Source organism: Gopherus evgoodei, chromosome 7 (genome assembly GCF_007399415.2).
Source record: "Gopherus evgoodei ecotype Sinaloan lineage chromosome 7, rGopEvg1_v1.p, whole genome shotgun sequence".
Classification (NCBI taxonomy): domain Eukaryota; kingdom Metazoa; phylum Chordata; order Testudines; family Testudinidae; genus Gopherus; species Gopherus evgoodei.
In genome coordinates this window covers 6386856-6402038 of record NC_044328.1, presented here as the reverse complement: position 1 = coordinate 6402038, position 15183 = coordinate 6386856, and the positions used below count along the sequence as shown (strand labels likewise).

General features: G+C 46.1%; 1 protein-coding gene across 7 annotated transcripts in view; it reads left to right on the top strand.

Annotated features, from left to right (window-relative positions):
• Nucleotides 1-7393: 7393 nt before the first annotated feature.
• CFAP43 (cilia and flagella associated protein 43) overlaps nt 7394-15183 on the top strand; it is a 95446-nt gene continuing 87656 nt past the window's right edge. For 6 of the 7 annotated variants that reach the window (XM_030569104.1, XM_030569102.1, XM_030569103.1 and 3 more), the window contains exon 1: nt 7394-7505. In XM_030569104.1, coding sequence (XP_030424964.1) covers nt 7435-7505 — 71 coding nt within the window. In that variant the 5' untranslated portion in view covers nt 7394-7434. The remainder of the gene's footprint in view (nt 7506-15183) is intronic. The other variant, XM_030569106.1, reaches the window with a different exon arrangement.

Sequence of the window (15183 nt, the reverse complement as noted above, 5' to 3'; positions counted from 1 at the left end):
TGGATGGGAAGCACCATTGATGCTTCCAGCAGCCTGTGATGGAGATGGAACCCTCCATTTCAAGATGAAAATAAAAGAGGGAGATAAATAATCTACTAAAAGAGGGAGATAAATAATCTAATAAAAGAGGGGGCACAATGGGCACTGGGCTTCACATGATTGCTGTCTTGACAAATGCCTCACTGGAACTCACCAGCCTATGTAGGAGCTGTTGCTGCACCTGGGCCAACTCCTTGATGAACTCGTGGAACTTGTTCAATGCATCGTTATGGTGAGTCCATCTGACACAGACATAAGGCAAAGCAGGCCTTGAATGTGCACAAACTATGGAGGGAAGAGAAAGACAAGGCAACATTACATGATGCCAGTTCCCCAGCAAAACACAGAAGTATTCACATTTTTCCTACCTTGACATTTGCAGACAGAGTGTGCCTGCCCCTTATGTGGGTGCAAAATAAAGTTGAAGGCAGGCATAAAGAGCCTTCCGCGCCATGTTACTCAGGCAAGGGCCAGCCAGAAATGCATTCCCTTTGGTAAAATGAGGCACAGGTTAAATCCCTCCTCCTGGGGCACTGTGACTCTGCCCTCAGTTCAGAGGTGTGCCTATTTGACATAGTCTAGTTCTTAGTATGCACAATGGGGCTATCAAAACTCTTGTTTTGTTTTGCCATTGACCCTAGATTTGCCCCTCAGCCCTTGCATGATGATCAATATCTCATCATAACTGACTCTCTCTCAGAGCATGAGAGAGAGTCAGTAGTGAGGTGATCAGTGTCTGCTAACAGCATGAATTGATACCTTATCAGCCTCCTGCTGTCAGTAGTTTGAACCCTTAGGTTGGCATTGAACTGACTGCTTGAATTTTTGCTAAGTCATTGTTGCTGTCTGGTTATCTAACTTTACTCCAGGGAGTGGTATGTACGATCAGGGAGTGGCATGCACTGCCCAGGCATGTCGTGCACCGGACAAACACAATCCATGCACCTCCTATTTCTTGCCAACACTAGAGGCAAGAAACCTCTACACGACTTACCCTGGAGATTCTCAAACACCTAATGCCCCTGTAACTGAAATTAATTATTTATTAGGGGATATTTCTGAGTGCTCTTATTTACATCTACCTCTGACAGGGCAAGGGTTAAATAGGGATCTCTCACTATCCCCTTCAGTTATGGAAGTAGCGACTCATTTGAATAATCTGGTGGAGCGGGATGAGTAAGTGAGGAGGACACAGGCAGTGTAGTAAACCATAGCTGGTAAGCCAAAGGAGGACAGGTAGGATCCTTATACACAGTGCAATACCAATAAATCTGCACATACTATCCTCTGTTCAAATGCGTTGATGACCGCACCCAACACAGGCACCCCAGGGAATTTAGTATGGTATGTGACAGATCTCATAGCCTGGGAGCTAGCTGAGCCATTACAGCCTCAGGTCTGAACACCTGGAACCCTATCATCAAGTCTCAATAGAGTGAACACAGCTCCTTGTCCTCAGGTATTATACAATTTATTGAGTGATCTATATGGACAGTATCATGGCACTACTGGGCAAGGTACAATTTTGCCCTACTCTCCTTGGGTAGAATTTCCACTGTCTCTCCACCACGGTTGTGCGGTATCCTCTGTGCCCTCGACCACAAAGACCACTCCATTTCCATAGCGTTATGCATAAAGTTTTAAAACGCTGTAGGATGAAAAGGCCCATTATGTTATATATAAAGGGTTCACCTACATACAGAGTAGAAGGACAACATAGTGAAGAATCTGTCTACAAGGCAGGAGAAGTCTGAGTCCATGCCAAGTGCAGGGACAGAATTCAGGCCAAATGCCCAATATGGATGTAAAAATATTAAGCGGTTGGCATTAGTCTTACCAGTTAACCTGCATTCACTGTTAACCACTGGGCCAGCTGGCAGATGCTCCAGCCCTGGCCAGAGTGGCCCTGGCCCCAGAAGCCCCAGACCCGGCTCCAGACATGCCAGCCCTGGCCCTTTAATAGATTAACCATTTAAACAAAATATTTTTAATCATTTAAACTGTTAACTTTTTAAATGGTATTTACATCCCTAATGCCCGATCTGGATAATGATTAATTCCAGGGTTTAGACAGTACACATATAAAATGCATAGCTGAGCATGACATTGCAATAACCATCAGTTCATGTTGGTTTTCACTGTGGATGGCAAAGGAAGGTTTCTGGCACCTAATCTGACTCCTAGGAATGAGGTCTCACGTTGAAATAGTTCTATCTGGTACATAATACGGTAAGTCCTCTGCTTAGCAACACTTATCACATCACCCCAATGCTGCTCTCTGCTCCTACTGAATAAAATCCAATTTGGGGCCTCTGTCCTGATATTCAGAACGGTCCATGGGACTGGTCAGTGTTATCCTCTGTAGCCACAGAGGCAGTGACGTCCCATGGCACCACTGTTTCATAGGAACAATTAAACTGTTGACCAATAGCAGGAGGCTTCTGAGACAGGTGACAGAACTTTCACAGAAACCAGACCAAGCTCAGTGGTTCTCAAACCACTGGTGACCCCTTTCACACGGCAAACCTCTGCGTGCGACCCCCCACATATAAATTAAAAACACTTTTAAAAATATTTAGCACTATTATAAATGCTGCACGTGAAGCGGGGTTTAGGGTGGAGGCTGACAGCTCGCAACCCCCTTCCCCACACACACACACACACACATAATAAACTCACAACCCCCTGAGGGGTCACAGATGGCCCCCCAGTTTGAGAACCCTTGATCTAGACAGTGGGATGCTCTTAATAAGAATGGCCACAAGGCACATCACTTCAGAACTAAATAAAAAATCTCATTTTGATCTAACAATAAATCTCCTCAAGAAGCTCTTCACATACACAGAGGCATAAAGCACTGTTCATAATTTATCATTATCCCTTGTTCACTTGCTATGTTTTAAAACAAAACCTATGAAGCTAATACATGCAATCTCATGATTCCAGCATGGTCATCCTCATCTTTCCACCATGTTCTTCCACTATCAGCCACCCCTTGTTCCTATTTGGATTGTAAGTTCTTTGGGATATGGAAATTGTATTGTTTACTGAGCATTCTGAGTGCCAGTCACACAGCATTGTAGGCAAGGCAGACATTTGACCTGGTGTCAATGGCCAGAATTTGCACTCTTTCCACCACTTCTGTACAGTGTCCTGTGTGCACCTCCTACAGTAGGCCCTCAATCTTGTTTGGGGTGCCTCAGTGCAGGCACAATACAGATCATTAATAATAATAAATAACAATAATAATACACACAAACATCAAAAACCCTATAAACTAACCACTCTGCTTCTGTGAAAGAAAAGAGATTGTTATTGATACTTCTCAAGATGCTACAATGATGGATATTGCTCAAGATGCTACAGTGATGAAAGCCATATAAATATGTAGATAAAGATTGCAAATCTATCTATCCATCTCGTGGTTCATTCTTTCAGCAGCAACCAAATTTTTCCAAATAAAATTCCACTGGATAAAGTATCTCACGAAAGGAGAATGTTTTAAGAGAACTGATGTAATTATCTATCTAGATGAACGGCACACTAAATACTTCTCTGAATCAGAAAGGAAGCAGCAAGTGTGCATGTCTGCTTGGAACAATAATCAACAGAGTTGGAGGAGAAAGAAAGCCACTTCTGCACACTGGAGCTATCCTGTTCCTGAAGGAAGCAAGAAAATATTAGCAGTAGGTAATAATTAGCCAGGTTATAATGCAGGTGGATGGTGCTGTTGGTGTCACTAAGCATAACCCTACATAACTCAGGAGGGTGGAAGGCCACAAGAGTATGGAGCCTTCCTGGTTTTAGGCCTCAGCAGACAAGAGTCCCTCCATGTTTGAACTTTAATCGACCTAAAAGGCCAGGTGTAACAGCCGTTATCAGTTGCAACAGTTCTAACTGGTCTAAAGCAGAAATAAAGAGGCCTGTGCACCTTTAGCAGAAGGACAAGATAACTTGCAGAAGGAAAACTTACTAACGAGCTGCCGCGGCCAAGATTACTTAATGCACCTACGCTTACGTAATTGCTACAGGGGGAGGGAGGGGAAACGGGGATTGCTAGTCAGTGAGAAAAGTTCTCATGGATATAAAGGAACAGACTGCTTGTTTTAGGTGTGCTTGATCTGAGTCAATCTCCCTGCACCGCTTTGAGATCTCAAATAAACTTGGTTTGCTTCTCCACCCTGGTGTGTTTATTGGCGCGGCACACCAGGCGACGGACCCTCCCGCTGTTGCTTGGCCTCAGGCAGTTATCTGCCGGCAACAGTGCAATGTGGATTACAAAGATACTTCCTTCAAACTGCAGTGAATGCTGCTTGAATAAGGACTGCGGGATCAGCCTCAAAGTCACTTTTTGATTGTTTATTGCTAAAGTTCTGGGAAGGGTCCCCCTCCCCACAATTGCTAACCTAGTACATGGGCCTTGCTGGATAGTCAGCAAGGAAATAGGGAAAGAAATAGGGTTATATCTTTGGGCCAAATCATTATGTATCACATTCATGACACATAACTGACTGCTAGTCATCACTGAGCTCCAGCATGAAAAAAAATGCATCACCCTCAGTACACAGGAGGGCTGGAGGAAAGGGGGGGGGCTGGTGAAGGTGGGAGGACGGGGTAGAGGAGTGAGGGCAGAGGTAGGCTGGGGTTGATACTAGATGGGCATTGAGGCGGGGGTTGATTGATACCAGTGGTACTGAGGTGGTAGAGGTGGGTGACTGATATCAGGTTGTTGTGGAGGAGGGGATAGCTCATGGCTGGTAAAGGTGAGGGCCAGTGGGGTTGCTATCAGATGGGTGGTAGAGATGGGGGCGGGGGTTATTACAGCCCACAGGAGACCAAATTACATATCACAAGGAAAGAATAGGAAGGACCAAAGTGCACCAATGCTCAAGGCCCTTGCAACAGCAAGAAAATGAGTAAGTGAGATATAGCTAGATAAATCTGGCAAAAGACCGGCACCCACACACCGGATTAACTCTCCTGTGTACCCAGGGCTATTAGATTTTGTGGGGCTCCTGGGGGTTTGGAGTGGGAGAGTGGGTTCACTGCTGGAGATTGGGGTGTGGGAGAGAGTGCAGATCCAGCTGGGGGTGGGGCGGGGCCAGGGATGGGACAGGGGTGACCTCTGGCAGCTCCTGGTCGGTGGCACAGCAGGGCTAAGGCAGGATTCCTGCCTGCCCTGCTCCCCAAGGTGGCTGGCATATCCCGCCCCTAGGCAGAGTGGCCAGGCCGCTGTGTGTGGTGCACACTGCCCGTGCCCGCAGGTGCCACCCCCTGCAGCGTCCATCGGCCATGGTACCTGACCAAAAGGAGCTGTGGAAGCACAGAGATTCCCTGAATGCCCCTCGCCTAGCAGCTGCAAGGACACATCAACAAGCCAGCGCTCACAGCTCCAGCCCTCTGGGGTGGGGGCACCGAGACTCAGGGACCAGTGTCCAGCCCATGGCATGGAGACTTGCCACGGACCAGATGAAAAGAAGCAGCAGGCCACATCCGGCCCACAGGCCTGCATGGCCCCCTGTAGCCTGAGGCCAGGGCTGCAGCCCCTAAAGCCCCCTGCATTAATCCAGCCCTGCCCACATGCTGCAGAGGAAGGCCAAAAACCTCCAAGGTCACTGCCAGTCTGACCTGGGGGGAAAATTCCTTCCCAACCCAACATATGGTGATGAGTTAGACTCGGAGCATGTGAGCAAGAACCAGCCAGCCAAACAACCAAGAGACAGAATGCTTGGTACCACTTCAGAGCACGGGCTCACCCCCTTCCATGAACCATCTCCAGCTACCACCATCTCTGGTGCTTCAAAGGAAAGATTTAAAAAAAAAAAAAACAACCATCACATACAACACAACCCAGAATACACTTACGGTTGGGGGGCGGGGGGAATATCCCTTCCTGATCCTTGCAGGTGGCTGGCAGTGGCCCTGAAGCATGAGCTTTTAGGAAGATATAAACTAGAAATGAGCTCCAGCACTGCTACGCCCTGCCCCCTTCCATCACAAGCAATCTCATCATACAATGGCATTCATATTTTTGTCCAACTCGCTCTTAAAACTAATTTAAGTTGTTTGCCCTCACAACTTCTATTGGGAGGCTGATCCTGAACCTCACTCCTCTGAAGGTTAGAGGATTTACTGAGGCACGTGGGGCAAAGTATTTATTTAGATGTTAGCCCATACCTATATTTATCTTTAATCTCCTTCCCCAGTTGGGCTCCATAGCAGCCCAAACAAACATCCTTCCCTATTCACTTTTTATTTATATAACTAACAGACCATTCAGTTTCCTTAGCAACAGCTGATTCAGCTTCACTTTTAGCCATTCTAACTTTATTCCTACATTTTCTAACCACCAAGATGTAGCTTTCTTTGCTGTTTCATTTAATTCCCTATAGGCTCTTCCTCATTCCCAGTAGGCTTTCTGGTTACTCCTGCTAAACTTTTTGAGGTGGTTATTCATCCAGCTGGATCTCATGCCTTTCCCAACAAGTTTTTCTCCTTGCTTGGGTTACAAATTTCCATTTTTGTATAGAAATTCCAAGCCTCCTCTGTATTTATTGTCTTCAGCTCTTCAGCGTGGTTGACATCTTTCATTCCCTTGGTTTCCCAAAGGCTGCCCTTTTCAAATAAAAAACCACAGATAATCAAGTTTTGATTATTCTTCCATTTAATTTAAACTAAATCAACTCATAATCACTTAATCCAAGATAATTTCCTATAAACAGTTCTTTTATGATGGCCTCACTATTTACCAACACCAGGTCTAACTTGCATCATTTCTTGTTGATTTGGTGATGATTTGAAGAAAACTCATCACATCCAGCAATCACAGGGCCCTACCATTATAATTTGCTGTGAAGTTAAAGTCTCCCATTATGGCACAATTCCCCATAGTATTCATTGCTCTAATATTATTATTATCGCATTCTCTAGCTATACCCAAGTGGGATCTTGGGGGTCTATGGCAGACCTCTGTCCCCATAACCCCTCTTTTACAATCTAAAGTGATTTTGACCCAAACTGGTTCTGTTTTGTCCACACTATCAGCTCCTTATTTCTCAGCTCTGCTGCTATGCAAAGCTACCCTGCTCCCATAGGAGTGGCTGGTAGAGAGGAGGGCAGACGTTGGGGTGAAGTGCCAGGCAGGGAATAAAGGACAAAGACTCAAGGCTGTAAGCCCCACAGTATAAAACCCTAACATCCCCGCCTCAATACTGCACTGGCCCTTTAAATCCCAACCCAGCGCTCATTGGCTGATTGGCAACCAATCAGCTGCATGTTCGGAAGCCGGCGAACGGGGGGAGCACCGCAATAGCCAATGGCAGAGGCTGTTCTTGTTCCTAGGAGACCGATGTAAACGGTGCGGCCGCGGGGACGGTGCTGCCAGGCTTGGGGGTGATGGAGTCTAACGAGGAGAATGGGGAGGACAACGGCCGCCGCCTCGCCAGGAAAGCCGAACTGGAAATGAGGTGAGGGGGAGGCCGCTCATAGCCCGGCGGACCTCACCCCCTTTAACCGCGTGTACCTCCCTGAGCCACCTGTGCCCCGCCCACTTAATCCCATTGCCCTGCCCAGTTCCCCCCCTGTAATCCCATGAGCCTCCCTGAGCTGCCTGTGCCCAGCCCCCTTAATCCCATTGCCCTGCCCAGTTCCCCCTGTAATCCCATGAGCCTCCCTGAGCTGCCTGTGCCTAGCCCACTTAATCCCATTGCCCCACCCAGCTCCCCCTGTAATCCCGTGTGCCTCCCTGAGGCGCCTGTGCCCCGCCCCCTTAATCCCATTTCCCTGCCCAGTTCCCCCCCTGTAATCCCATGAGCCTCCCTGAGCTGCCTGTGCCCAGCCCCCTTAATCCCATTGCCCTGCCCAGCCCAGCCCCCCTTAATCCCATGTGCCTCCCTGAGCCGCCTGTGCCCTGCCCCTTAATCCCATTGCCTGCCCAGCCCAACCCCCCTTAATCCCATGTGCCTCCCTGAGCCTCCTGTGCCCTGCCCCCTTAATCCCATTGCCCCACCCAGCTCCCCCTGTAATCCCATGTGCCTCCCTGAGCTGCCTGTGCCCAGCCCCCTTAATCCCATTTCCCTGCCCAGTTCCCCCCCCGTAATCCCATGAGCCTCCCTGAGGCGCCTGTGCCCGCTCCCTTAATTCCATGTGTTTTCCTGAGCCGCCTGTGCCCCTCCTCCTTAATCTTCTTGCCCTGCCCAAGACCCCTTAACCCCATGTACCTCCCTGAGCCGCCTGTGCCCTGCCCCTTAATCCCATTGCCCTGCCCAGCCCCCCTTAATCCCATGTGCCTCCCTGAGCCTCCTGTGCCCTGCTCCCTTAATCCCATTGCCCAGTCCCCCCTTAATCCCATGTGCTTCCCTGAGCCTCCTGTGCCCTGCCCCTTTAATCCCATTGACCCCCCCAACCCCATGTACCTCCTAGAGCTGCCTGTGCCCTGTCCCCAGCCCCCTCTTAACTCCTATGTGCCCCACCCCCAACTACACTATTAACCTCTATGTGCCCTATTCTCACTACCCTCAACCTCCTTATGCCCTCATCCCCAGCCTCCATGCAAGCCTATGTGCTCCATCCTGAGCCCCTCAGTACCCCCATTCACCCCATGTGCCCTGTCTATGGGCCCCTCAGCCTCCCATTAGCCCTGTCTTCAGACCTACTCATTAACACTATGTGCCTGCTAGAGAGGAATAGCTAAGTGGTTTGAGCATTGGCCTGCTAAACCCAGGGTTATGAGTTCAGTCCCTGCGGGGGCCACTTAGGGATCTGGGGCAAAATCAATCTTTGGTCCTGCTAGTGAAATCAGGGGCTGGATTTGATGACCTTTCAAGGTCCCTTCCAGTTCTAGGAGATAAGATATCTCCATTAATTTATTTATTTGTTTTATTTATTTAGGTGTTCTGCCCTCAGCCCCCATTGAGCTCCATGTACCCAGCCCATTAGCCCACATGTACCATGCTTCCTGAGTTCCCCATTAATCCCCATGTAGCCTGCCCCCAACCCTCTCATCCCTACTCCATTAACCACTATGTATCCCACTTCTCAGCTCCACCCCAGGCATTAGCCTCCTGTAACCTGCCCCTGAGCCTCTCAGCCCCCACCCCATTTATCCTGCTTTCGAGCCCCTCAGCCCCCTTGTTAACCATGTGTACCCCACCCGTTAATCCCCCGTTAGTCCCTGTATACCCAATTCCTTCAGTCCTTCCCCATTAAACCTCAAGTACCCCACCCCTGAGACCTTCTTCATTAACCACCATATACCTCAAGTCCCTCTAACTCCATTAACCCCATGTACCCACTGCTCAACCCCCATTAACCCCCTGTCCTATGCACAACTCCCATGTGTCTCGCTGCTCCCACATTCCCTGGAGCAACAGCCTATTAACCCCATGTGCTTCACCCCTCAGAGCCTGCCACCCCACCCTCAGCTCCTATCTCACCTGCTGACCTCCCCATCCCTGAACCCACATACTCAATCAGTTCCCCTCTCCCTGGCTCAGCCAGTCCCTTAATTTGAAGATCAGAGATTTGGGATTTTTTGATCCCCACAGACACTACAACATCCTTTTTGGCCTTGTGCAAAATGAGTTACAGTCAAATTAATTTATTGCACTTGTATATTGGTTGAGATTTCCAACCAATTTCCAAGGGATTTACACACATTTTTCTGTTTAATGGAAAATAAGTGTTTAAAATGCCATTACTGTTTTGAGTATCTCAGCCATTGTGTCTACCACTGCTGATATTTGGAAGCAGAGACTGCAGCTAACTGTAGGCTCATTGGAGGAGATAATCATTTAACCCTTTATCATCTTCTCTTTCAAAAGCCTCACATTGCAGCCGCAAGCCTTCTGATCCTCAAATAGTAATATTCCTGTCTCTGAAGCTGGTCAGTGCTGTTCCCATTTTCAGTCTGAGGAGATCACTCAAGAGACTTGAGGTGACCTCTAGAGCTGGGCGGGAATGGGATTTTCCAATTCACTAAGCCTGTGATTCTGAATTTTTTTTCCTATTCTGAACTGGAATGAAAACAAAAAAATGTGAACACTTCTAGTAAACAAAATTCCAGTTTTTGTAGTTTAAATAAAATTGAAATAGTTTGCTCCAATTTTGACTTGTTTTATATTATATAATATGTTTTATATTATATAAAATAAAAAAATCAAATGAGAAGTAGTTTTGAAATGGAACATGAAAACATTCGGTCCTGAAAAGGTCAAAATGAAAAGATCTTATCACAACCCTCCATTCCATTTTTTTCCCCAAAAATAACTTTTTTTGGAAAACAGCACGTTGCCATGAAATGTTTCGCTTTTGCTGAATCTGCAGTTTCTGACAGAAAACCATTTCATGAGAAAATTTCTGACCAGCTCTGTCACCTCCCGCCACTGAAATTGAGCTTGTTTGCAGATTGTGACCTGAATTTGGCAATTTGCAGACTGGTCTGATTGTGAAATGGTTTATGATACTTGTAGGTACTGTAAGAATAACTTGCACTGCCATCATAGTGACTTCGTGCCTTCATATATGTTTGAGACTTTCTTTTTCTGTGCACAGACATCAAGATGTTCTTTTTGATCACTGGTCCAGAACCAGTGCTGGGTAAAAGTGAGTTACTGGTGTTGCCGGCAGATAACTGCCTGAGGCCAAGCAACAGTGGGGGGGGGGGTCCGTCGCCTGATGTGCCGTGCCAATAAACACACCAGGGTGGAGAAGCAAACCAAGTTTATTTGAGCTCAAATAAGGTGCAAGGGAGAAACAATCTCAAATCCTGCCCCCCTAAAACAAGCAGTTTCTTCCTTTTATATCCCAGTTGTTTACTATAAAACTTTTGCGTGCTGACTAGCTAATCTCTCACTCCCCCCTCCTTTCCCATCCAGCTGCAGTATCTTTTCTCATTCAATCTTTTGTCTTCCCCCTTCCTCCCCCCCTCTCCGCTGCTGAGACATGTATACAGTATCTTAAAACAGCCTTGAGTGGGCTTTAGCCTAGCTTCAATGTATTACAGCAGAGAACTGGCTGTTACAACCGAAAACTAACTGCTAACACTAAATTTTACAGCTCTTAACATATTAGTTTACACTAGGTTACACAAAGTGTTTAACATGGAGGAACATTGGTTCATTGAGGCCTACAACAGGAGGGCTTCATTGACACTTGTGGTCTACCCCCTTTCCGAGTTACCTAGGATTATGCCAGAGTGACACCAACAACTCCCTCCTTTGAGAATACTCAACAAACTTTTGGCTGAGTGTTCTCACATTTAAAGGATAACATGTGATTAAGCTCTAGGGAGCTGGAGTGCTTTACAGCAAGCAGGCAAGAGAAGAGTAACAATACACAACACCACAGCACTGAGCAGGAGGTGAACAATACCTTCCCCTAGTTCTCCCAGGTTGAATAACCAGCCCCAGAGGGAATCAAAAATAGTAGGTTTCCTTTCCTGGGCCTTCCACTGTTTAAAAGCCTGTTTGGCTGACAGGATGTGCTTGTTAATATCCTGTGCGCTTTCTGGGACATAAGTACAGTATTCATCCCCTATAAGGGCGCACACCCCGCCCTGGGAAGCCACACTTCCACCCAGGAAGTGTCCACATATGTCTCCATGATCACAGATCAGATGGTATTCCTGATGCGTCTGTAAGGGCAGTGGGCCAAGTCTGGTACTCAAGATCACTCCGAATGCCCATCAGCTGGTCATTCAGGAAATCCCGAATTCCTAAACATACTAGATCCCACTGCAATGCCCTCCCAGCCTCAGTTATATTCAATACCATCTTTTCTTGGTGTAGTACTATAATACACCTGTTATTTAACTATTCTCAGGTACTGTCAAAAGGCATTCCCATTAATAGCATACATTATTAGTCACTGGAATGGTTTCAATACGGGTAAAATTTCTGGTAGCAGAACAAACTCTTTGGGTACTTGTTATTTAAAATCCAATTAGAGAGAGCTATATATGCTGAGGGATTTATCCAAAACACAGGGCGCAGCCTGTAGAATAAACCCCAAAATCCATTCAATATCACATTCCCAAACATGGGTCCCACAAATGTCCTCCCACCAGTGTACAATTCTTTGTTTCTTCACCAGGGTCAGTTCTTAATGTCCTTTCTAGTCAGGAATTCCTGGACTTTGGCAATTTCAGTGGAGCGAGTGTTCCTTCTTCTTTCCCAAAACAGTCATGGTGCAGCATCCTACAGAGGAGAGGTTACTAGCACATCACCCTGTAACAGTTTTGATTCTTCTAGAAAAATTCAAAGGCACAGTAGATCTGTCAGTGGACAAGGGAGAGGTTACTAGCACTTCACCTTGTACTTTTTCCCTACTGTCCAGAAGGCACAGTGGAGCTAGAAGGTGAAATAGGCTAATCATCAGTAGGAGAATTCTCCCAATGTGGAGGGGTCTTTTTGTAGTGAGAATCTTGGGTCCAAGCAGTCAATCTTTGGCACTTCACAGCGGTGTTGGTAGTCAGCGGGATTTAATAAGGGCCTTTCCAGGGTGGAGCCAGAGCAGTCTTTCGTTGGTGGACCTTTACATCAATCCAGTTTCCTGATTCCAAGGAGTGGCAGGGCTGCTAGGGTCTTTGAGTAGCGCTTCTTTACCTGTGAGAAAAGAAACTTAACACATTTCATTAGTGCCTGGCAGTGTTTTGCAAATCTCATAGCTGCGTGGGCAAATTCAAGCCCTCCTTTTCCTAGTTGTTAGCCAAGTCTTAACTGTGAGCAGTGTCCTTGAATGGAGTCAGTGTCTTATCTATAGCCTGAGCTTGCTAGCTAATTCTTTTTTTCCAGTTAACTCATTCTGTTCTTTATCCTTCTTCCTTTCTTGGCTTCTTTTAACCTGCAAAGGAAACTTTCACTTTTTACTTATACCCCTTTTTTCCAACAATGAAGACATAAACATTGTCATTATACAGTACGTTAGTCTTATTATTTAATATATGCTACACACACCCTTTTACTAAAATAACCTTATTACAGAACTTTGGAGCAACAAGCCAGGACAAGCACACCCACTTTGAGGAGTTTATTCAGTTCAACCTCTAGTCCAATAGCTTCCCACCATCCCCAGCCCTCTGGCTAGAAATCTGAAGTAGCCAGAAGGATCCCATATACAATATGGGAAGTGGGTTAACTTTTATGTCCTTGCTTTTAAAGACTGTTGGTATGCAAATTTTAACAACAATTTTTGCAATTAACAGTTTGACCAATGAAGTTTCTTTTTCTTGAGGAAATGCATTAGACTTTAGTATATCACATTCTCCTGATTTATCCAAACACTTTGTATTCCTAGTTGAACAAAACAAGTATCTGCATTTTAATTTAACCTTTTTGTTTGATTTTAAACTAGACTATTTTATAAAAATATTAAACACAAAAATTCCGGCCACAAGACAAACACCACAAGACAGAACATAGAACACCAAACATAATTCCTGTTGTGCCAGTAAATGCATGGTACGTTGAATGCTGTTCAGCTGGCATCAGTTTTCTCTGATTATCTGAAAGACAAAAAAACAGAGGTCTACCCACCCTTTCTGGGCAGACAATCATCGCTCAAAATATACAAATACCCTTGTTGACTTCAGGCAAAACAGAGGAATTACCCCATAGTTTCTTGTATTTGTTTCATAGGCAGCCCCGGTTTTCAATTACATAACACTGTATACATTCTTCAGCTAATTTAACTAAATTGTTCATAGCCAAACCAAATGATTGCAGTCCAATAATTTCTTTGCCTGAATTTATTTACAAACATTTCACAGACACCAAGAACTTTTTTCTTTAGCATTTTTACAAAGTTCAACTGCTGTTCCCTCCAGCAACTACAGAGTTCACTTCTCACTCTCCCTTAAATCACTTGCTTGTCTCCCAACAGCCACTTTTACCAACTTAAATCACCATTCCAAGTAAATCCTGGGTATTTGAAATCTCCATGCTTACACTTACTGACTCCTTCCTTCCACTACACCCTTAAAGTTTTCCAATCTGTTTTCCAATCTCTCTGTCTGTTGCCTGCCCGCCTGGGCCCGATCCTGCTTTTCTTGCTGAACTGTCCCTGTCATGGGCACCAACTTGTTCCACTACCAGTTTAGCTAGGAGGGTGGGCTTCTCAACTAGCCCCCACCCCTCCTGGTCTCTTCCCTTAAACATTCTTACTCACAAGACTACCCGAGTCCTCCCTCGTGAGGCTTGTCACCTGGACAAAAACACATGGCCCATTGGGCAAAAGCCATTTACTTAACATATAATCCAACCCCCTTTAGAGGGTTTACCCAAAGACCCATCCATCTGTCTGCTGACACTTAAACAGAAGAGAGAATTACACAGAGAGCAGAGGAAATTACAATTTAAGCCAGGTTTTCCCACTTCTATACACTGACCGCTACAGAGGACGGGACAGAAGGATCTCAATTCGACCTCAGAGCTTCCTCGCACGCATGGCTTCCACTCCGAGGAATTACGAACAAGAGGTTTAGTTCCGCCCACACTCCTAACGCCCAAATGAACAGAGCAGAAAAACAACAGTAACCGGTTAAACAGAACAGAACCAGAATCAGATAGCATTTCCTTATCCTATTAGGGCTCACTTTTAATCATGCAATTCTCAACATATAACACCAACAGTACCAAGCAAAGCAAACATAAAACAACAAGGGTAAAACAAATAGATGGTGTAAATTCTGCAGGGCTCCCCCCTTCTTAATTGCTCACCAAACTGTGACAAATTTCTGTTACCAATCTATCCCTCGTGTCAGGTGATCAGGCTGACACGACAGGATCGTTGGGGGAAGATAAAGAAACACACCATATAACTGAATTTTAAAGCTTCATTAATAAAATAATAAAACAACAACAGAGAGTGTTGGGAACGCTCCCACATCACTCAGGAAAACATTAATGCCCCAAGCCCTAAGCCCCTTTCATACCCATACACGTACGTCCAGACTGGCCACTTCTGTGTATAATGTTCAGAGAAGGGGGAGAGGTGGACGGGAGATTATCCTGTATACAGCTTGTCCAGAATTTCCAACATGCTTCTGCTCTTGGGAGGGCTGTTCTTACACCCTGGAATCTCCTGCGGCATCTCTTTCAGAGATTCCAGTCCAGGTCAGCTGCCTGTGGCTTCTTCGGTGTCACCAAG